This window comes from Alligator sinensis, unplaced genomic scaffold (genome assembly GCF_000455745.1).
Source record: "Alligator sinensis unplaced genomic scaffold, ASM45574v1 scaffold379_1, whole genome shotgun sequence".
Taxonomy (NCBI): Eukaryota; Metazoa; Chordata; order Crocodylia; family Alligatoridae; genus Alligator; species Alligator sinensis.
In genome coordinates this window covers 2,142,836-2,167,145 of record NW_005842001.1, presented here as the reverse complement: position 1 = coordinate 2,167,145, position 24,310 = coordinate 2,142,836, and the positions used below count along the sequence as shown (strand labels likewise).

Genomic DNA, 24,310 nt, shown 5'->3' with positions numbered 1-24,310 from the left:
AAACAACTGATAATAACTTATTTTCAAGTGTGTGTGTGTGTGTATAACTTGGCTGAGATTTACAAATCATCATACGGTTATGCCTGTACACCTTTTGATTCCATCATCATTTCATTCCTTGGTTTTGAGTCTTTTAGTTCACATGTCTCTTATATAATCTACATGGGGGGCAAAGCCCTACCTTTCAGACTATCCTTGCAAGTGTTAGGAATTATTGCCTGCCATCTGGATGTCAGGAAGAGTTGTATTTTCTGAATGAATCTTAGAAGAAACAGCTTGGTCTGGTCAGGTTCTGGGTTTTGTGGTTCAATGATAAAAGTTCTGTTATGAATACAGATGTCTGCTTTGCAGCTTAAAAAGAATAGGGCTTGCACGATACAATAGGTTAAGTGCTACAGATCCTGCCAGTGTCTGACTCACTCTCCTACAAGCCTGCGTGATGCAAGGCCTGTTGCCGTCTTGCTGATGTCGGTTGTCAGGGAAGAGTCATTAGGCTTTTTTCCCCTTCTACTTTAAGTTACAACCAAGGTGATGAGTCTGTAACAGACTTCCCTCCCCCAGTCTGACCATAAACTGTCTGCCATGGATAGCACCTTTCTGGATGTCAAAGTGACCTGGTGACATGTGGGTGGTGTTGAAATTTGCATTCACTTATTAAGTGAGAATGAATATTGGGATACTGAAATTTTGCTGATATTTTAGGTGGCTTGCTGGACTACTGTCTGGTTACTGCAGTAACTCAGCAGCAGTGAGTATTACAGAAAATAAAACTTTGACATGGAATAGTTAAACAAGAGGTCAAAGCTTCTTATCCAGTCAGTCTCCCTGTAAAACCTCTAGGTCCACTTCACCAGGCCTCCTGCACAATTTGAATTTCTTCCTCCTATCTGACTGTTAAGAAGCATGTTTTCAGTATTTTTCCTATCATATGAGGCAAGCAGATTTTATAAACAGTAAAGGGAAGTAAGAAGCTGCTGTATCCTGTTTCCTGAAGGAAGTTACTTTGGCAGCACAATTTTTATCATTGGATTTGAAGAGCCACATATGAAGAGCAGGATGACGTTGCTTCATTTCAGTGGCTTTTGAACTTCCTAAAATCACAGAACATTTTCTCTTGTGTCAAAGCTTTGTTTGGCCAGATCTTAAAAAAACCCTCCAAGGACGGAGAGTCCACAACCTCTCTGGGTAGCCTGTTCCAGTGCTTTACTATCCTCCTTGTGAGAGTTTTTCCTAATATCCAACCTAAACTTCCCTTGCTGCAACTTGAGCCCATTGCTCCTTGTTCTGTCATCTGCCACCACTGAGAACAGTCCAGCTCCATCCTCTTTGTAACCCCCCTGCAGGTAGTTGAAGGCTGCTATTGAATCACTGTTCAATCTTCTCTTCTCCAGGCTAAATAAGCCAAGTTCTCTCAGCCTCACCTCATAAATCATGTGCCCCAGCCCTCTAACCATTTTCGTTACCCTCCACTGGATTCTCCAATTTGTCCACATCCTTTCTGTAGTGGGGAGCCCATGTTTGGACACAATACTGCAGATGGGGCCTCACAGTACTGCAAAGAGGAGAATAATCACTTCCCTCAATCTGCTGCAGTGCTCCTACTAATGCAACCCAGTATGCTATTAGCCTTCTTCGCAACAAGGCCACACTGTTGGCTCATATTCACCTTCTTGTCCGCTGTAATCTCTGGGTCCTTTTTCTGTAGAGCTGCTGCTTAGTCGATTGGTCCCCAGCCTGTACCAGTGCGTGGGGTTGTTCTGTTCTAAGTGCAGGACTTTGCACTTGTCTTTTTTTAAACCTCATAAGTTGTCTTCTGGTCCAGTCCTCCAATTGGTCTAGGTCTCTGAATCCTAGCTCTACCCTCCAGCATATCTACTACTCTCCCCAGCTTGGTGTCATCCACAAACTTGCTGAGGATAGACTCCATCCCATCTTCCAGATCATTGATGGAGACATTGAACAAAATCAGCCCCAGGACAGACCCTTGGGGCACTCCACTTGATACTGGCTGCCAAGTGGACATCAAACTGTTGACTACTACTCTCTGACGCTGATGATCCAGCCAGTTTTCTGTCCAACGTCCGGTCCATTAACCCAGCCTGTACTTCTGTAGCTTGCTTGCAAGCCTGTTGTGGGAGACCATATCAAAAGCCTTGCTAAAGTCAAAAGTATATCACATCCACTGCTTTCCCTGCATCCACAGAGCCAGTCATCTCATCATAGAAGGAAATCAGGTTGGTCAGGCATGACGTGCCCTTGGTTGAATCTGTGGTGACTGTTCCTAATCACTTTCTCCAAGTGCTTTGAAATGGATTCCTTAAGGAACTGCTTCTGGATTTCCACCCCACCCCCCTCGCCCCTGCCCCTGCCCAGGGACTTAAGTGAGGCTGACTAGTCTGTAGTTCCCCAGATTCCCCTTCTTCCCTTTCTTAAAAGATGGGCACTGTATTTGCCCTTTTCCAATTGCCCAGGACCTCTCCCAATCACCATGAGGTTTTTCTTTTTCAAAGATGATAGCTAGTGGCTCTGCAGCCACAGTGGTCATCTTTCTCAGTATCATTGCATGCATTGCATCCGGCCCCATGGACTTGTACATGTCCAGCTTTTCTAAATAGTCCCTACCCTGTTTTTTTTGCCACTGTTGGTTCCTCCCCAAACTGTTCTGCCAGGTGTAGTAGTCTGGGACCCGACGTTGCCTGTGAAGACTGAGCTAAAGGCATTGAGCACTTTAGCCTTTTCCACATCATTTATCACTAGGTTGCCTCCCTCATTCACTAAGGGACCCACACTTTCCCTGATTTTCCTCTTGTTGCTGACATACTTGTAGACATCCTTGTTATTACCTGTCATGTCCCTGGCTAGCTGCAACTCTAGTTGTGCTTTGGTCTTCTTGAGTTCATCCCTTCTCTTATACTCCTCCTTAGTCATTTATCCGTGTTTCTACTTATCAGCTTCTGTTTTGTGTTTTAGCTCACTGAAGAGTTTCCTGCTAAGCCACACTGGTCTTCTGACATACTTGCTAGTCTTCCTGGCATCAGGGTGGTTTGTTCCTGCGCCCCCAGTAAGGTTTCTTTAAAATAGGACCAGGTCTCCTGGACTCCTTTCCCTCTCGGATTAGCCTCCCAGGGGATCCTGCCCATCAGTTCCTTGAATGAGTCAGTCTGCTTTTCTGAGGTCCAGGGTCCTTACTCTGCTGCTCTTCTTTTTTCCTTTCCTCAGGATCCTGAACTCAATCATCTCATGATAGTTTCTGCCCAAGTTGCCATCCGCTTCTACATTCCCCACCAAAACTACTTCCAGTTTCTTTGCAGAACCCCCTGGTGACAGATGGTGGAACAGTTTGAAAACCACTGGTTTATTTAAAGGCCATCAGAGCTTAGAGATGCATTTGGCTATTATGATCCTGGCAATTTTTCCTTTAATGGTTAAGATTGCCAGCTCCAATCAGTAACTTTAAATTGCTAAAAGTTGTTACTGTAGACATCACTGGGTGAATGCATGGTTGATCTGAGGGAGGGCACTCTGGTGCACAAAAGCTTGTCTAAAATCTTTTGCTTTTTAATAACTGGCTGGTTGGAAGTATCTAGCATCCAATATAATATTTGTTAGTACATCTGTGGATTGATGTTGACTATTGGGAATTAAAAGGTTAATGGCAGAAGATAAGGAATTGCAGTTGAGGATGGATTTGTGTAGGATCCTGGGGATGCTGGGTCAGAACAAGACTAGACACAGAACTGAGTTAAAGCCACAGCAGCAGGCAGAGTGCAGTGCACAGCTGATTGCAACAAGAGGACTGGGTGCTGAGGCAGCTTTGATCTGTCTGAGCTGCCTGGCATGGGAGGAAGATCAAGGAGTTGGAAGGAGGAGAAAAAGCTAAGCCTTTAGGGGCATATGGGGAGCCTGGGGGTATCTGTTCAGCGCTCTCCTTCCCTCAGGCTTCATGAATCCTAGACTTGATTAGTCATAATTTACCACTTACCGTGTTATATCATCAGATAAATAGCCAGTCCAGAAATTGCTTTTGAAAAGCTGTATATAAAAGAATAATTAGGTGACTTTACAGACCCATAGCCTGCTGCCTTGGTTTTGTTGTGCCCTTGTAACCAGGCCTCTTTCCCACCACCCCCTCCTCTATTCAACCCTATCATTTTGCTCTGCATGTTTCCTTTGACAAAAGAATATGTATCCATCCCTTCTAGTGAATAATTCATAGTTATTCCTAGGCAGAAGAGCAAATGTCCTTAAATGTTGATTGTGCAGAGGTTAGAGATGGGAATGGCTTTTGTCTCTTATTTTTATCTTGTCTAAACCACTTACTGTGGTGTGTCTGCTGGCTTAAAGCCATGCTAATCAATGTTCTGTGAAAAATTACTGTTACAGACCTAAAATAATGGTACTCTTGTTGTCATTTTTCCTCTCATGGCTTATAATTTGTGTTAAAAATTTAACCATGACAATGGGCTTCTGCCACAATACTGTAATTTCTAGGCTTATATAGACAGTAATTATTTGTCATATAGTTTTATATCGCATTGAGAAAACATGACATTTCTCTCTCAAATGGCGTCCTGCAATGTGGACATGAATTTAAAGTCGAAGTCCCTGGTTCTAAACACCACAGGGCACCAGGCTTGATACTAACTTATAAGTAGATCAAAATTGGGTTCCAGATGTGAATATGGAATTTTTTTTGGCTCCAATATAATCAACATTTCTTATTTTTTGTAACAAAAACAATTGTTTTGGCCTATTTGGCACGATGCTTGAAACCAACTATCGTGTATTTTGAACATATAATGGATAGCATATGATAAAATAAATATTTATTCCAAATAAAACACTTCTTTAAAGATAGGACTTCCTGAAAGATTGCAAAGAACAATCTTTTCCAATTATTTAGTTGGTCTAATAAAAGAGATCACATCTACCCAAAGAACCTTGTCTGAGTAGTAATAAGTAATATTGATTTGGAGTTTGACTCTGCAGCTGCTCTGTAGGGACTGCCTGGAAGTTGGTGAGTATTCTGAGCGCCATCAGGATCAAACCCATATTAAATGCTGACTAAAATAAACACAGACAGATCACATTGTGATCAGGATATTGCTGCTTGTGAAGTCATGCAGGATAAACATAATTTTGCAGTCCCACTAAAAATAGTCTCTCCCATCCCCCACTGATGTCTGGAAACAAGTTAAACAGGCAAATGCATCACACTTTCTATTATATGGTGAAAGTGGTTTCAGAGAGGATGGGGTAATACGTCTTTCAGCTAGTTCTCTAGAGGTCCTGCAGCTCTCCCGTCATGTGGGAGAATAGGAGTGACATCTAACTGTTCATTATAAATTATTCACTATGTATAGGAGGATGAAGCATTTGTGTGTCTAACTTCAGTCTTCACAGATGATTATAGGACAGTAGGGACCTTGTGAAGTCTAGTTCTGCCCCCTGCTCAAGGCAGAATCATCTCTGACTAAATCATCCCAATCAAGTGTCAGTCCAGCCTGCTTTTGAAAATTTGCAGGGACGGATATTGCACAACCTTTCTGGATAGCTTGTTCCAATGCTTGACCACCCTCATGGTGAGAAAAATCTTCCTTAATTTCCAACCTAAATTTCCTCTTGTGCAGTTTGGGACCATTGGTCCTAGTCCTGCCCTTTACAGCCCAAGGGGAAGTTTATTTCCTATTTCTATCTGCTATATAATCACCTCAGTTTCTTGTGATCTAGGATCCTATTGTTAACAGTAGGTTGTTTTTCTGTGCACTTTACTACATTCTGTTTAACTATGGCTGGATGCTTTGCATCCAACAAAATAAATACAAAGGTCTAACACCTTGTTTCACCAGATGCAGCCCTAAGTTTGATGGGGCAAGGTGCTTCTTGCATTGCTGTCACAATGAGAGCATAATTTGACCCAAGATGTCATGCAGAAGCTTTCTCTGCAAGGCTCACTCTGAGCCTTATAGGCAGTAGCCCTATAAAGATGAATCTATTTCATTTTTTTTAAATAGGTAGCACAAAGTTACGCAGACATACAAAAATGTTTATAGGATTAGTGCTTAAATTTGTAGCTTTCAACTGTATACAGTAGGCTTAAATTTAGCTATACCTGAAAGGGTTGGAATATAATTATGTGAATAAATATCATGTTCTAGCAAACTTCAAATCTGTATTGATTCTAGAGTTCTGCTGATGCTCGAGGCTGTGGTGATTTCTAGTTTACCGCGTGTAGCTAATATGAATGTTAGAATGCATCTATTTTACTGCAGATGTGTAAGTAATATAAACAGTAGAATGAATAAGGCAGATCTTGGAGCATTAGATTGAAATCTAATCTGTTGTTTTCACAGGTCATTTTGGTTCAAGTTAATCCAGGTGAAACCTTTACAATAAGGGCTGAGGATGGAACACTTCAGTGCATTCAAGGTAAGAGTTATTTTTCTTTTATTTGTTTAAACCTTCCAATTAATTGAGCATCCTTGAACTCATGGACACAATTAATTACCTTTTCTGTGATGACACGTCTCAGGTGTACCTGGTTTCACTTTGTGAAAAGTTAATGGATAAGCTATTCCATTAAATCACATTTTTGGCATGTGTGTGAGGCTGTATATGTGACTATATATTTTATAGGACTGACTTAGGTGCCTGTTTTAGTTTGTTATCTCGGAATAAACTGGAATTTTGTAAGGCCAGCGAATTTTGATGGGTACTGTAGGTAGGTAGGAAGTGACCCCACATGGTATTGTAGAGAAACTAAAAGTGGAAAGAATTCTTCTATTTCTTCTCCCTCCCCTCCCTTCCTCTCCCCCCCCCCCCCACCCCCCCCCAAAAACAAACAAACAAACAAACAAACAAACAAGTTTTTAACAAATATCTGGCCCTTTTGGAGATTTTACAGCCCAAATATTGTCTCATATTGGCACAGGAGAAACGGGGTCTAAAACTGTGGAAATGATCAAATAAAATTAAATGTATTTGTGTATGATGTGGTCCAAACAGAAGAAAGCAAGATCAAAACAGGACAATATTTACCAGTCTAGGCTATCCTAGTAACCTAACAAAGGACATTAAAAAGTGTTTTCACTCAGAACTATCATTTAGGTATCCTTAACTTTTGTTCAACTTAAACATGAAAAATCAAAAGGCTTAAAAGTTTTCTATTTTCTGATGTTTTCAGATGAAAACTGATCTGTATAAGAGAGCCAAATATTTTCAGGTTCATGTGAAATCAGGAATTCCATTTCATAAGAGTAAACTTGTTTTTAGTATCAAATTCCTTACCTGAAGTAATCGTTTTCTATTATATCATAATTTCTGGAGCTTCCCATATGAAGTCAGGAGCAGAAGATGTATGAATCAAGTGGGATATTATCATTTGATTCAGATGGATGTGACTTGAGCAATACTTTTGTTTTTATATAAACGTTCCTTACAAATGTTCCGTGACACAGAAATTTATAATAAAAAAGAACATTGTCTATTGTCCGTTGTGCCCGATTGTATAATTTTGTAAAAATGCCAAAAATAGTTTCCCTTGCCATCCCCTGTCTGTTAATGTTTTGGGTGATTTTTCTCTGAAAACTATTATGACTGTTTATAGGAAGTACAAAAAAAGTTGGGTTTTTTCTGGTCAGTTTGACTCATTACCTAAAGAGATGCAGACTTTTTCTTCCTTTAGGGCATAAGAATTGTCTACCAGGAAACATGCTGTGGTAAAAATAGACAAAGGAAAAATATCTAGCATAAGTTACATCATGTTGTTTTCATCAATACTTGGCATGCACATACCAATATTTTAAGAAGTCTTTCTTCATGATTTTTAGCAACCTTAATATGGTGATTATTTAATAGAATCAGTGAAATAACATATCTAGTGTCCACTGGACAAGGGCTGGCTTGGCCCCTTTGAATTTGAACCAAACGTGGCCTTTTCCTTTGACTGTAAAATATTAGGTCAAGTCATAATTTGCAGAGGACCCTACACAAAAGAAAAAAATGATGGTGGGGAGGAAGAAAGTTTTTTGTCTCTTTTCACTTTGCCCTTCCCTCATCATGTTCTACTCTTTTTAACTTTTGAAAATGATGGCATCTAGCTTCTTTTGGTCATGACAGTTCACATACATGGATAACTTGTTTAGGGTGTCAGTCTTGTTTCCATGTAACAAAATGAAGGTCACCAACTGTAGTGTCTAAAAAGACTCAAGTGCGTTGCTAAAATATGGTGATACCAATTTTTTCTAGGCCTTTGATGTTTGGCAAGATAATGTTTGCCTTCAATGTTTGATAAGCAAAATATTGGAAACATAAGTAACTGTCAGGTGAGGGCTTGATCAAGAAAATATTCATGCTTAATACTGAGGGGAAAGCATACTTGTTCTTAGTACAGTACACAGGAGAAATGTGTTCAGGTAAAGTTTGGTGAGATGCTGCTGTGATTAGAGAAGGGCAATGTTATGCCAGTCCTACCTACCAAGGCTTTTGTTTGCCTCAAGGTAATGCTTATAGAAATAAGGAACTAATAATAGATTTGACTTGCTTATTAGGAAGGTATTCCCAAACAATCATGTTGGTACAATTCAGTCTTGATCTGTAATATTGACCCCAATCCTATCAATCATGCTACTTTGCATGGGTTTTTTTTTTTTGGTTTTGAAATACCATATAGTCATGGTACAGTACACCGTATTGGGACCACTAAACTCTACTTGTGCTGTCAGTTACGTGTTAACCTTTGGATCTGTAGAGGGAAAGCGTCTAGGAGCTAGTTGAACTAGCACAATTGAATTTAATAAAACTAGAGTCTTGGTGGGTATAAATTAATATAGGTCCACTGAAGTCAATGAATCTTTGCCAATATGGCCATAAATGCTTTTCTGATTTCTGAATAGGCCAGGCTTGCTTGTGTGTAGCTTTTTGTCACTGAAGATGTCTTAAGAGAAAGAGAAGTAGAACAAACTATATAAGGTCCTATTGTCACTGACTCTTTAAAATGATTGGATTTAAAAAACTGTAATTAAGGATGATTAAGTACTTATTGGAGATTTCTAAAAGTAGAATTAAAGACTGTGCTATCGATTTTGTTCTAAAAGTTGCTTATAGTACTTGCATGGATAATACTTTTCAGATTAATTAGGTTAATGCTGTGAATGAACATACTGGAAAATCCACATTTCTGGCAGTATTTTAAAATTGCCTGTTAAGCTTTATAGTCACCTTGCTGTGTGTGAATGAGGGGTGGGCACACACAAGAATTAGCAGGCTGATAAAGCTGTGTAACCCTTTCATTTGGGTTCTAGTGATTGATACGTTACATCTTTTCCATTTTGAATATAATACTAAGCATTTATTCAGCATTTTTTATGTTCAAAGTATTGTCCAGATGCATTCATTTTTAATGGGATAATTTGAAGCATTTTACAAAGTACATTCAGTAATTTGTTTTTGTGTTTAAGCTAACAGTCCTTGGTTGCCATTTAACACTTATCAGCAGTTTTGTATTGAAATACATTTGCTATTTATATTGTATGAGGTTTGGAAATTCCACTTGGTTTTTGTCTTGCAAACACTAAAAAAAACCCCATGTATACATTGTGAATATATTGTTCTTCATACCTTCTATGATGCATCTGATTATGGTCTTCTTTATACTAGCCTAAATTTCCTAAATTATTTTATAATAAATGCTTCTCTCCTAGACTGAACATGTACGCATGTTTAAAAAGGTGGTCCCAGCCCCAAATGGCTTACAGTCCAAGTACAAGAGTAGACAAGTGACAGGCCGGGTCATGACTTCCTTCAGTGTTATGAATGAATTTGAAGGGTGTAAAACTGCATTGGTCAATGCAGGGAAAAGGATTTTGCAGTAAATGAAATGTGAAAAGATGAGTCTGCATGGGGATGGCAGCTGTCCTGATGCCATAGAGGTGGTGTTGGACAGGAAAGGATAGACAGATGTACCTTGACTGCAAAGACTTCATAGAGATGCCAGGTTGAAGATGACACCTAGATGATGGGCCTCGGTGAGGGGAAAGCTGATGAAGAAAGGATGTAGTAGGGAGGCTTGTGGATAAGGGGAGGATGAGGCAGATCTATATCATCCCAGTGTGGCTTTAGGGAAAGCTGTAGTTGGACACATTGTGCCCATTCCTGCATGCACTAGCTTCCGTATTTGGAGTTGTGTAGCTGGCTTAATGCACAACTGGGTCCTATCAATAAGGTCTCCTGAGAAATGGAGCTTACTAATAGGACACCTGGGTAGGAACCAGTGAATACTACCTCTTGTGAGAGGTTTTTTGTTTTTTGTTTTTTTTGGCATGTATCTAGTGCTGTGCCAAGCTAGTTACTTTACTTCCAGCTTGGGAGCTGAAATGCATGGGGCAGGTGTATCACGTCTCATTAGTCTTGCCTCTGAACCATACTGGGGTGGTATAGACGTGTCTCAAGAGCTGTGCTTGAGCTGATGATTGATTACATGTTTGTGAGAGTTGTTGGAGGTGCAGGTCTAGAGTACAGAGGTGAATCTGCACATGCTCAGCCTGGAGATGCCAGTAGGAATTCATGTTTGTAGAACTGAACACTAAGGAACAAAGAATAGAAGTAAAACAGAAGTTGACCAAGAGGAGAGAGCCCTGTGGAAATACCACAGAAAATTGTTGGGGGACAAGTTGGATCCTCCGAAAGAGTAACTGGAGCGAGAAGAAGAAAACCAAGACAGGAGGATTCACGGAAATCAGCGATGGACAAGGTTAAGAATAATGTTTCATTGTTAAATGAAATAATAAAATAATCAGTTTCCAGCCTTAGAGGTGGGAAAAATATACTCCCCCATTTACCCATTGAACAGCAGGTAGTGAAATACCCACATTAACACTGTGTCCACTTTTCTGGTAAGAACCCTTCTGTGGGTTTGATCTCCATTGTTGGTGGTTAATTATCAATTTAGTCTATAATTATCCGGGCCTGCCCAAACAGCGGTTCTCTCTGTCAATTAACCCTCCAAGAGGGTGGGGTGGTTCTTTGCCCACAGCATATCTAATCCCTGCTTTTATTAAATAAATAACTAAGACAATTGATAACAGTACACAAACAAGATGATTTATTATAACACTGAGAAGAACAGGTAACTATACAATTACACAAGAACACACTTAGTCTAATTATCTATCAAATCCTAAGTACAACAACAAAAATACGAGGACTGAACTTTATTATAAAAGGCAAGGGAACTTTATTCAGTTCGGCCCCGGTTGTTGGACTGGAGACAACTGCACCTCAGACAGCAGCTTCTAATCTTCTTCGGACACCCACCGAGAAGAAGAAGAGCCTTAATACCGAGAGGGGAATGGGGTAATGCTTACTGAACAGAATGAAGGGCCGCTACTTTGCATGAAAGACGCACCCAGAGGGAAAAGCCTGGGGAGCCGACCCTTCCTGCTCTGGTGGCAGACAGAAGATGTCTCACGGCAACTGGGTCCAGTACCAGGAACCTCCATGGTCCACACAGTTAACCAGCCACTGTGTGTGTGTGTGTGTGTGTGTGTGTGTGTGTCCTGTCCACAAGCACCCTGACTTCTTTCCCTCTCGCAGTCCCACCTCAGTTCAGCCACTCACATGCACCCTACACACCAAGCTCGCAGTCCCACACACACAGTTTCTGTCAATCAAGAGCCCTTTATAGGGGTAGTGCACCCGGCACCCCAGGGCTCTGCACACGGCACGTGGGTGTGCACACAGCACTCTATTCCAGGGTCTCTTGAGGGTGGGTCAATTAAAGGTCATCTGTTGACCTACTTAACATCAACTAAATGAGCCAAGCCCCGATTTCCACCATTACACCATCTCCAGACCTATCCAATGTATTGTGGGTGCTACAAATCTGCTAACAAAGGTGTCCGTTGAGATGGTTGGGTTGTCATATGGATTTTTTTTCCAATCCTGAAAATAATCAATTTTCATTTTCTGAATGTGATTTGATACATATTCTGTTTTTCAAAAGCGTGGTATTGGAGGGATCATTAGGAACACTTGACGCTAGGCTGATTTGTTCCCTTCTGTCACAATCCTTTCTTTTTCCTTTGAGCCCAATTTTTCCAAAACCTTGCTTGAGTGAATAATCTTTACTCTCATAAGTAATCATATAAGTAAAAGTCTTACAGGATTGAGCACTCTTGGGTTTTTTTTTAATCTTCATTTTTCCTGGTTATCAATTTTAATTAATTGGGTCATCATGTCAGATTCTTCATCTTGCTACTTCATTTGTCTCCCCAACTGTACCGAGGCCTTACTTTTGAATTGAAATTATAATTCAGTACTGAAATAATTCATGCCCCTGTTCCTTTTCTCAATTAAAAGGTTAACTTGTGGCATTACTGCAGCCTCAGCTAGATAGTTGATATACACCAGGGGCACGGGTGTCAGTGTGTGGCACGTGAAGGCGTTTTGCTTGGCACGTGCACCTCAGGGCAGATGATGGGGAAGGGGCTGTGGCTGTGCTGCCACAACAAGGATCAGGCCCCTTGCAGCCCCCCTGCCATCCGCCCCAGTCACGCCAACATCTTACAAGTTGAGGTTGTGGGTGTTTTTGGCGTACTGCCCAAAAACATTGCCGATCCCTGATATATGCTGATTCTTCTTTAAAAAGGCCTACACTTATAAAGGTACAGTAAAATCCCCGAGGCTTCATGGAAGACCGTATGTAGTATGCTTTGGTTTGGTACAGCAGTCATGTAGTTACTGTGATTGCAGTGTTTAGACTATAGGGAACCATTTTCTCTTACTGGAACTGTTTTGTCAATGAGTGCTTGAAAATGGAGGCTTGAAATAGAATAGTGCTTAGAACATTTAGTATTTTTAAACACCTGATCCTTTTGTTAGATTCTGAACAGTCTCCCTTTAAAACTAAATTGATCATGACCTCACTTTTCCCATGCTCGGAGAATATAGTTGGGAAATTCTCTTTTTATTTTCATGATACATCTTGTCCTTAAGATAATTATATAACTTTGATCTTAGTTTTGAGACGCAACCTAAGGTATCTTAGAACATTCTTATTTAGTATCGGTAAGCTTTCAGAAATTAACCTTTCCAGAATGTGCCTTTTGATCTTTTAGCTGCAGAATAGTAGTCAATTGATCTGAGAGCATATCAAGGGATTTCTATTCAGCTGCTCATTGTTTGATCCCTTGAACCTTCTTCTTTTTCTTTTTTAATTGGGAATGACAGGAAACTCAAAGTAGGTGGTGACTTTGAAGATGATGTTTCCAATAGTGAGGACAGAAATTATGACTAGTTACAATACTAGCTTTCGCTGCCATGCTGTATACCGCATGCAACTACTTATGGAATAAGTTTGACATAGTGTAAAGCACCATGAAATGCTCCTATTTATAAGTGTATAATGCATGACTTCATAGTTCTAAGACAAATTGAGGCTGTTTACTTTTGCATGCTGGGCTGCTGCATGATCAGGGATGGCATAAGATACGTTTATAAATGGAATCCATTCATGTTTAACCAACTTTCATGTTATGAAGAACAGTCTTATACACTGTATGAGTCTTAATGAGTTTAAATTGGGTGAGCAGTTTCAATAATACTTTAGGAGATGTGGAACTATCATAGCTTAGTTGCATTAAATCATTCAGGCTATATGAACTCTTTTATTTACACTGAGTCACTACACCCCTTCCACAGCTGCATCTAATTTTATTTGTATAGAGTAGTTCGTCTCTAAATGGAAAAATATTTTGCATTGCTTTCTGAGGATTTTTAGAATCCTCATCTTAAGCTTGGAGATCTTATTCTAGGAATGTATGCTTTATGCAGTACTAAAAAGATAGCCTGTCAGCCATTGATTTATATCCATGATCACATAGAGTTCTATCATCTTATTTTTCCCCATGTTGAACAACGTCATCAAAGCCTTTTCTGTGTCAATGCAGTTTTTATTTCTAACTTTTAACGTAACTAAGGTCTTTTCTCAAAGGGCTTGTATGAAAAAAAAAAAAAAAAAGTATACTTGTGGAACTTGGGTGTCTGAAATTGCCCTCCATAAAAACAGCTGAAAGTGTAATTGAACAATGAACCTGTAAATGCTTTTAGAAACAGAAGGTGTTAAGTCTTTCGTGTTGGAGTAGTAGCTTGCAGCAGTCAGTAAGGGAGGTGGCAGTTACTGAAGGATCTTGAATAACAAAATTTAATTAAACCTCATTCTTTAATTAAAATTTAGACTAGTTCTCCAGCATTTTGTCTGTTGGAGGTTTTCCCTTTTAATGGAAAGTGATGATCTTATTAATAAGGGTCTATAGAAGCTAAAGAAGGGGGTGTGTGTGTGTGTGTGTGTGTGTGTGTGTGTGTGTGTGTGTGTGTACACATTTGAAGTGGTTGGATCTGACCAGAAAGACTAAGGGATTTTGGATTTCTGTTCCAAAATGTGTACAGTAAAACCATTGTTTCTTGTACTTTTTTTTTTTTTTAAACTGAAACCAGTTCCGCTGTATAAACCTGTTCCATATCCGACTTAACAAGCTATCTTGGGGTACTAATGCTGTGGTGCCCTGTTTTGCAAGGGCAAATTCTTTTATACTTAGGATAATATATGCCATGGATACAGTTGCACAAACAAGTGTCAGTGTCACTTCTGTCTGCTGTTGGTCCTATGGTTGTGCTGATGTCGTCTATTAACATTCAAAGGAATGTTAAAATAGGGAATTTACTTGGTGCTGATCAGCTATGCTTTGTCTGGACAATCATACCTTCTTTGGCTCTCAAACAGTTTATACTATGGGAATCAAACTAATCTGGCCCAGCAGGATAGATGGGGGCATGGGGCTGGACTGTGGTCTGGATTGGGCATATGTTGGTCTTGGGTGTGCAGAGCTTGTCTGGTGCCTGCTGCATGAGGTGCACGGGGTTGGACCTAGCTTCTTCTATACACGGCACACAGAGTTTGTTAGGGGCACACACTACATGTGGCACCTGCACCAGACAAGCCCTAAGCCAACAGTGTCCCCTTGTTGCCAAGAAGGCGTACTGAGCTGCATTGTTAGGGATGTTGCCAGCAGGTCAAAGGAAGTGATTATTTCACTCTGTTCAGCACTGGTGAGGCCACATCTGGAGTACTGTTCAGTTTTGGGCCCCCTGCTACAGGACACATGACTCATAACGAGAGGTTGCAAGAACTGGGCTTATTTAGTCTAGAGAAGAGAAGACTGAGAGGGGATTTAATATCAGCCTTCAACTAGCTGAAGGAGAGTTCAAAAGAGGATGGGGCTAGACTCTTCTCAGTGGTGGCAAATGACAGAACAAAGAATAACAGTCCCAAGTTGCAGCAAGGGAAATTTAGGTTGGATATTAGGAAGAGTTTTCGCACCAGGAAGGTAGTAAAGCACTGGAAAAGGTTACTCAGAGAGGTTTTGTACTCTCCATTCTTGGAGGTTTTCAAGACCCGGCTAGACAAAACCTTGGCTGGAATGATCTAGTTGGGGGTGGTCCTGCTTTGAGGAAGGGGTTGGACTCACTAGATCAGCGGTTCTCAACTTTTCGTACCTTACGTCCCACCAACCATTTTGTCAAAAAACCCTGATCCCACCATGATAAAAACGAAAACCCACTGTTCGAGCTATCTGTTGATTCATCTATTAGAAGTGCAAACAACTTTGGTATTTTTCAATCGGGCAATGAGTTGAAGTCCCACCTACAAGACCTTCGAGTCCCACCAGTGGGACGCATCCCACTGATTGAGAAACACTGCATTAGATGACCTCCTGAGGTCCCTTCCAACTTTAATTGTATATGATTCGAAGTGCTGTTTCTGGCCCTGGGCTAGATCAGGCCCATAGACCAACTCCATGCATTGGCTGTCCTGCACAGGTGCTGCATGCAGCGCACTCCCAGGACTTGCCCCTGTTAGCAGTTAACAGAATAATAAAGCTATGGCATGCAGGCTATAAAAAATAAAATAAAATTTGAAAGGTGGAAGAACGCAATATTTAATGTCCAAATTTGAGATTTGAACATAAAAAATTAAACTGGTTCCTAGTGCAGTAAGTAAAAGGGGTGCCTGGTAAGATTATTTAATTTAAAATATTTAAACCAAGTGAAATAAAGCACCTTAAAAACTCAGTAGTAGATTCTAACTTTGTGGTACTCCCTTGTATTTCATTGCATAGTGTGCGGGCTGGGAGCGCCCCGAGCCCTTTTTCGCGCTGCACGCGGGCTGTGGCCAGCAGCCCGGGCACGCGGGGGCGGAGAGGGAAGGCCTTCGCTCTGGAATTAGGCACGGACGCGTATCGGTAGTTTAAAAGATTGTTTACTTACACCGAGATGGCAATGGTGTAGGCTGGAAAGCTTGATTAAGTTGCAGTTACAGACAGACACAACACAGACGGTCTCGTGGAGGTTGCTAGGCTCCACGGTGCAGAGCTCCGGATGCTCTGGGTGAACAGGCCACCAATGTAGAAATCGTAAATACGTCTTATATTAGTCGCGCTCGAAGACGGGAAGAGGTGGGTGGTGGATCAGGCCGCCACGCTCCTCTGGATCTCACACAGGGTTTCTATTACCCTGCCATGTACCCAGAGTCCCCCCGAGATGGATGCGGAGTCCTCTTCGGCTTGGGCGGAAACTGCTCAAGCCTCTTATACGGCTAACAGGCCAATCGCTAGCCGCCACGTGTGAATAATTTAGCACTAGCCAATCACAGGGAACGAATTTGCATACCGGTGGCGGGAACTCTTTTGCACCGTGCATTCCTCTTGCAACTCGAGCAATGCACTCTGCAAAAGAAGCTGCAGAAAAGGCGGGAAACTGGTCCCTGCACCGGGGTTTCCTCTTGCTACAGGAAACTCCTGTGCAATGCTCTGCAACTTAACGTGGATAATTCTGATGCCGAAGCACACACACACAATCATGCCTTTTGGGTCATGACACATAGTATTAAGAATTTGTGTGCTGGCTACAAACTGAGGCTTGTTACCTGGCCTGAACTAAGTGTTATAGAAAGTATAATGGTCATCCTTTTATTTTTCTGTTTATAAACCATAGCTGACCAATCATTGAGTGTTCCCTTTAAAACCTCTGTATAGTGGTAACAGACTGTTTTATATACTACCTACAGAATATGCAAGTAATTCTATAGGAAGAAGAAAATGTTAACTTGCTGAACTGAAATGAATGGAAGCAGCCCAAGCTGGTTTAAACATGGATTCAGACGCGTAACTTTAGTTCTCCATGGTTGTTAGCCCTGCCCTGTGACTGTCTGCTGGGTAAATTGGCCTCACCAGTTCCGTATTGATTGGACCTATTGCAGCTTGCACTACTTGAGGTTCCTGTCTACAAACCTCATTCTCAGTCCTGTGCGTGAGCTACATGCCATTTTCCCTTTTTGAGGGAGAGAACAATACTTTCCACTGAGTTTGAAATCTGAAGCCACCTTATGTATCTTTAATACCCGATAAACTGTATCTTTTACCTTATATTTTAGCACAATGAGTGGGTGCTTTGTAACACTAGATTTGACTTTTCATCATTTTTTGTTGTTGTTGTTCATTTTTAACAATTTCATTTGGGACCAGCCTGTTACCTTCAAAGGAAAAAGAAAGGCACAAGCAACCCTCTCTTCTATTCCCCAAAGTTCCTTTGCAGTCATTGCTCACCCATAATTGTAGCTCTTGTATGTATCTTTGCACAAACACTTGGTGCACTTCTCGAGCCTTGCCACACCAATGGGAGCATGGTGGAGATAAGGTATGGTGTGTTCTCATTCCTTACCAGGCATTGAACTGGTTCACTGCATATACTACACTTCATGAAGCCTTTCTTTGTATGTCTGGCGGTTCCGGGAGAAAAAATCTAAAAGTATAGTCCTGAATACTCTGTAGACCTCCAGAACCAGACCTAGTTTATGCCTGTTCTGGATAGTTGTAGCTGCTTTAGTGAAGTCGTGAGGACAGCCTAATTAACGGTAGTGTGAGGATTCTTTCCCAAAAGCAGCATTGCTGCACCCAGGCTAAGCAGCACTGCTTCTCACCAGAGCTGGTTAGCATTGCTGCATTTACACAGTGCTAAGAGGCAAAGATAATTAGCTGGCCTGTGTACAGCACTACTTGTGGTTCAGAAACAGTAGACGTGTCGTTGCTGTGCCACGCAAGCCTGACTGCATCCTTTTGGTGCATGCAGCAGGACCAGTGGGTGGGGTTTACCTTTTTGAAGGCCCCTAATAGTGATTCCATATTTCACTTTCTTATTCCCAAGCACTCTGTCAATGCTGCTGTTTAGCTCCCCCAAAGAAAAAGCTCACCGAACGAATATATAATTGAGCTGCAATTTTTAAATGAAATTATTGCGAAATTGTTGTTGTGCACATTGTACTGTGGAATGAATATTATGGACAAAATTACTTTGGCACCACTTGAATTTTGTTTGTATCCCCACTGTTCTCAGTGTTGGCAGATGACAGAACAAGGAGCAATGGTCTCATGTTGCAGCAAGGGAAGTTTAGGTTAGATATTAGGAAGAATTTTTGCATCAGAAGTATAGTAAAGCACTGAAACAGGTTACCCAGAGAGGTGGTGAAATCCTCCATCCTTGGAGGTTTTCAAGACCTGGCTAGGCAAAGCTTTTGCTAGGATGATCTATTTGGGGATGATCCTGTTTTGAGCAGGGGATTGGACTAGATAATCTCCATAGGTCCCTTCCAACCTTAATTTTCTATCATTTCTATGGAGTGCATGTTTGTAGTGGGATGGGGGCATGCTAGTGTTCAAAGCAATTGGAAAATTTAACAGTGCCAGGCTGAAATAGAGGAAGGGACTTAGTTTCTTGGAGACAGAGAGAGAGTTGTAAATAGATGGACTGTCATGCAAATTAATTAAGTGTTTGCTAACAGCTCAGTGTTTTTGGGTGGATTCCCAAGGGACAGTTAGAGCTAGGGAGGGAACATGCCAGGGAATTGGTGGCTGTTGGGTTAGAGATGCAGTACAAAGCAAATCTGTTGGGAGTTTGAAAGGGTGGAATGAAACATGAATCAAGGAATTCTAAGGAACTGCTAGCTTTGTTTCATCGAACTGTGGGAATGACTGTACGTTTTTTTTGGTTTTTTTTTAATTTCTGGAAAGTTTTTCCATTGCTGTGCAGGTGAAGAAATGGCTACTGCATCACCTGTGTAGCATATTTTGATACAGATGAACAAGCAGTGCTCAAGTCATACCACTTGAGAGAGGTTGCCAGAAGGCCAATAACTAACTTTAATTAAAGCCCAACTCGTCAAACTTGGAGAGAGAACTACTGTATACACTTGGCAGCGTAGCAGATGCAGTGATTGTGTGTTAATGTTTTGCTGATGCCAGTAGGTTTCTGGAATGTACCTGGAACGGTCAGCACCACAGGGGGGTCATGGCACCTGGGCAAGTGTCCAGAATACACCTTTAATGCTCAGCCACACTTAATTAGCCATGGTCCAGAGTCTCAAAAAATGTCTGCGCCCAACAGTTTCTCCATGGCAGAGTTAATTGGTCTGATTTTTCAGATGTTGCATACCTCATGGTACCTATTGTTCTCAATAGGATCATATAGATGATGGGTAGTTCTGAAAATGTGTGTGTGGGCACACGTGCATATGCCCCCACATTCCTTTGTCGAGGGGGAAGTCATGCCTAACAAACCTAGTGTCTTTTTATGACCAAGTAACTAACCAGGTGGATGTGGGACAGGAGGTGGACATCGTCTACCTAGGCTTCAGCAAGGCCTTTGATGCTGTTTCCCCTGAAATTCTCTCAACCAAGTTGGAGGGTACTGGCCTAGACCAGGTGAGGTGGGTTGGCAACTGGCTCAGAGGCTAATCCCAGCGAGTTGTAATTGATGGGGTGGCCTAATCCTGGAGGGCCGTCTCCAGTAGTGTCCCCCAGGGATTAGTGCTTGGGCCTGTGTTCGTTAACATCTTTATCAATGACCTGGATGCGGGAGTGGAAAGTGTAGCGATTCTGTTTGCGGATGACACCAAGCTGTGGGGACAAGCTGTGCGGGCACATCTGAGGGCAGAGCAAGAGTCCCGGACAACCTTGACAGGCTGGTCCTATGGGCTGAACGCAATCAGATGAGGTTCAGTAGGGTCAAGTGCTGGGTCCTTCATCTGGGTAGGAAGAACTTCATCATATCTATATGATGGGTGGTGGTCCACTGGCTGACACTGCATCCAAAAGGGACTGGGGGTGACGATTGACCAGAGGATGAGCATGAGCCAACAGTGCGATGAAGTTGCCAGCAGGGCAAATAGAAGTCTGGTGTATATCAACCAATGTGTTGCCAATACATCCAAAGAGGTGCTTCTACCCCTGTACTCGGCATTGGTGAGACCACAGATTGAGTACTGTATCCAGTTCTGGGCACCACACTTCAGGAAGGATGTGGATAAGCTTGAAAGGGTGCAGAGAAGAGCCACCCGCAAGATCAAGGGCCTGGGAGATAGAGAAGAGACTTCGGGATCTGGGTTTGTTCAGTCTGAATAAGGGAAGACTGAGAAGTGACTTGATAGCCACCTACAAGTATGTCAGGAGTGAACACCAGGATCTAAGGGAGCAACTCTTCAGAGAGGCACTCCTTGGGAGGATGAGGTTCAATGGGCACAAGCTAGTTGAGGAAAAGTTTAGGCTGGACATAAGGAAAAACTTCTTTTCCATCCAGGTAACTAGAATCTGGAACATCCTGCAAGCAGAGGTGGTGCAGTTGCCATCCCTGGCGGTGTTCAAGAGGAGGCTGGACAATCGAGCCCAATTAACTCCTGCCCATGGACTTGATCTTACAGGGCCCTTCCGGTCCTTCTATTCTATGATTCTGTCCCTGCACAGACACTGTGGTTATGTATTAATGTATGCATGATAGCATATTACAATGACACAGCAGGTGGGGGAGCAAGCAAAACTAATGCACCCACTGTTGATTCCCTCTAAAACTTACCTTAACCTTTTAGCCTTCTTTCCTCCTTTTATCATTCCATGTATTGCTCCTCTCTTGCCTTATACCACCTATTTGACTGTTTAGCAGCCCCAGGAGATGATACAGATTTAGATATTGTATGAACATCAGGATCCTCAACTTAGTCCTCGGTTTCATTGATGTGAGGAGGGGATTTGAAACCTATGTGGAGGGAAAGGAAGTGTTGAGGAATTTATAGGCAGGATACATTTGTGTCTTGGAAAGCAGAGGTGGCTAAGGCTAAGGACTGGATGGAGTTTTGCACGTGGTGGTCTGGGTCCTGAAAAACTGATGATCAGCCATAGCCTTTCCCCTCCCTTCCTTTTTTGCTCCATATTGTTGTCTTTTCCCATTTATTCATTGGAATATAGAATCTGAGAGTTGCACTGAGATCTTTGTGGCTGAAAAGTTACACAATGGCATGACAATATTTCCTCAAATTATTTTCACTGAGCATGTGGTGATAAGAGAGAAGCTACCTGTGATCAGAGCAGGGTGGTACCTTATAAACCCCTTGAGAGGCCTGAGCTTTCCTAGGCAACAGCCTGTTTTTTCAGGTGCTGTGAATGGACTTGCAGAGAGCAGGAGTACTAAATAACAGGAATAAGTCATTTACATACAAAGCACAAGGAAAAGAGGAGGAAAGGAAGGGGACACTGGGACAGGTGAAGTTGAGTTGCAGAGATCAAAAGGGGGTAAGCAAAGCAAGTTAACTGTTTGAGGGGAAATAAGGGTTATGAAAGCTGGTCTAGGTGATGGGATAAGAATCTAGAGTTTCTGAGACCATAACCAATACAATCCACAGTCTATGGATGCCTGGTTCTGCAGTTTTGTGTTCAAACTGGTTATTAATATTTTGTTTACTAAGAACAGCCACCCTGAGGTCAGTGATGAAATGTCCAGGGAGGTTAGTGTTCTGCCCCAGGTGTTTGTGGGTTTTTTCATATAACACTGGATGTTATAATCAGTGTTGGTCTAGTGATTGTGGTCTGTAAGGGGGCTTATCTGGTGCCTGCATCTGTAGCAAGGCCTAGTTGCTCAGTTAGAATAGCAGTTAGGGAGTCTGCTGGAGAGACATCGTTTGAGTTGGGGGCTGCCTGTTGGGCAGGACAGATTTGTCCCCAGTAGCTACCTTGATGGTCATCAGTTTCCAGAAGGGGTTGGAGGTCGTTAATATGTCCAAGGTGTTCAAGTTAGGTAATGTAGGTGACCCTGATACAAGATACGAGAGAATCAATTGTCCCTGTCACAAGATTGATATTGTAGCAGGTCAGAGTGGAGTCTTAGTCCGACTGTGCTCATTTAAGCAACTATGGTTTTGGGATTGTATTGTAAGTGTAGGAATCTCTGCTCCAGATCCGTAAGGTGCGCATCCCAGTTGGAATCAGAGCAGATATAGTTGTAACATAAAGGTTGGCTGTAGATCTGGTGATATGGTTAGGATGAAAATTGGTGTCATGGAGGTAGCTGTAGCAGTTGGTTGGTTTACAAGAAATGCATATACTGGGTGGAATATTCCAGAGTCATTTGATGCAGGGGTGCAAATTATTAAAGTCCTTGTGGAATTTCTCTAGAGAGACCTTCCTATGTGACTATGATGATGTCATTGATGCATCTTAAGTATGTGGTGGTGCTTTAAATATATTTGTAGTTAATGCACAATATACAAGTCCTGCTTGTAGAATCTTAATTTGGGGGTGGGGGGTTGCTCTCAGAAATTTTAATTTCTTTTGTAATTTATAGCCTTGTAACTGCCCAAAAGCACCTTCAATTGACACCCTTCCAAACCTGCTGTTTGGTTATGGTCTTCTTTTATTCCCAGATTTCTCTGCATAGATGTCATTTCAGCCTTCCAAAATGTGCCTGCACCACTTATCACCCTTGATGTTCTAAGTGGCTATAGAACTTTTAGTCTGACTAATTAAACTTTCTCATGTTAATCAACCTGTTGCCCTGGAATTATCTACAAAAACATTCTCTTGGACAAAACTAGTGTAGACTTTTATGGTCCCTTTGAAAAAATCATATGACACTTTATTGTTCTTAACTCCCTATTTTAACTGTGTCTGCTGCATTAGCCAAAATATTTAGTCTTCACTGTGGAGTCTCAATATCATTTTTCAAGAGAGATTGCCACCCATCCCTCTGCTCTGTTTGCTTTATTCTTTTAGTAAATTCTGCCTCCTGGCCTTTAAAAATCCATATGTATAGTTCCCTACTCAATCATGTCCCCTCTCATTGGGTTATTACTCTCTGAGAACTTGTATAGCTGGAAATCAGCAATTTTGATAGTCCCTTACAGTTGTGTGGTAACTATTTAGTGCTTTGTTTGTCTTACTGTTTGCCCACAGTATTACTCAGAAGGTACAGTAATCTGAAATCTAAACTTCCTCCCCTATATCCTTCCTTTCCATGGTATTAATGTAAATTTAATCTGAATATATGGGGATCCCATTGAGATGAGGCATTTTTTAATACCTTTTCTCCTTACAAAGTACCCATTAGAAAAGTGTCTTCTGCTCAGTATATTTATGCTCCCTCCTATCCCATAAAAAGTATTACAGGAACACTTCTCAGATGCCTTGTACTGCCTGTCTAACTGGAGGAAAAGTCTGATCAGAAGAGAAGAGCTTCCCATGTTATGATCAATAAAATTATAGCACACTAATTTGATGGAAAAAAATGCTGCATTCATCGGAGAGTCTGATGTGCTGAAATGAAACCGAAGTATAGGATGCTGTGTAATAAGCCAGAAGTAAACAGTAGACTGCTTTGTTTGCTGTGAGAATAAACTCTTAGCTCTTCCGTTCCATTTAAAATCTGATTTTAATGAGTAAATGATAACCTAAAGATCTGTTTTGTGCGAATGAATATTGTATATTGGTATTGTTTATTGTACCTGCAATATGTTTACTGAATGTTGTACATCTAGCCTGGTGGGTTTTAACCCATTTCAATATAAGGATGGCAAACTAATAGTTATTTTTTTCATGCAGTTCGCTTGAGACTGGCCTTTAAAAAATTGTGAAGTTTGATTTGGCTTCCTTGTTAATCCTTTACAACTATCTAAGTTTGTATGTTATATAGTACCATACTCCAAGGAGAGAGAGAGAGAGAGAGAAATCTCTGTAACTGGAAATATTTTTGGAAAACTTTGATATATGGAAACTTTAAACCTGCAGTAAATGCGAAACTTGGACCTTGTTTAGTGATCCGTATTTTCAGAGGCTAGTCTTTTTTCCAGGCTCAGAGCTCTCTTCATTTGTGCAAACCAAAGAAATGGACTTTGTGCTGCATGTGCTGTGCGCTGTCTGCTCCAGACAGTCATGAATGT

General features: G+C 41.5%; 1 protein-coding gene across 5 annotated transcripts in view; it reads left to right on the top strand.

Annotated features, from left to right (window-relative positions):
* Positions 1-24,310, top strand: part of FNDC3B (fibronectin type III domain containing 3B) — a 354,529-nt gene that overhangs the window by 68,046 nt on the left and 262,173 nt on the right. For all 5 annotated transcript variants that reach the window (XM_025201761.1, XM_025201760.1, XM_025201762.1 and 2 more), the window contains exon 4: positions 6,354-6,429. In XM_025201761.1, the coding sequence (XP_025057546.1) occupies positions 6,354-6,429 (76 nt within the window). The remainder of the gene's footprint in view (positions 1-6,353; positions 6,430-24,310) is intronic.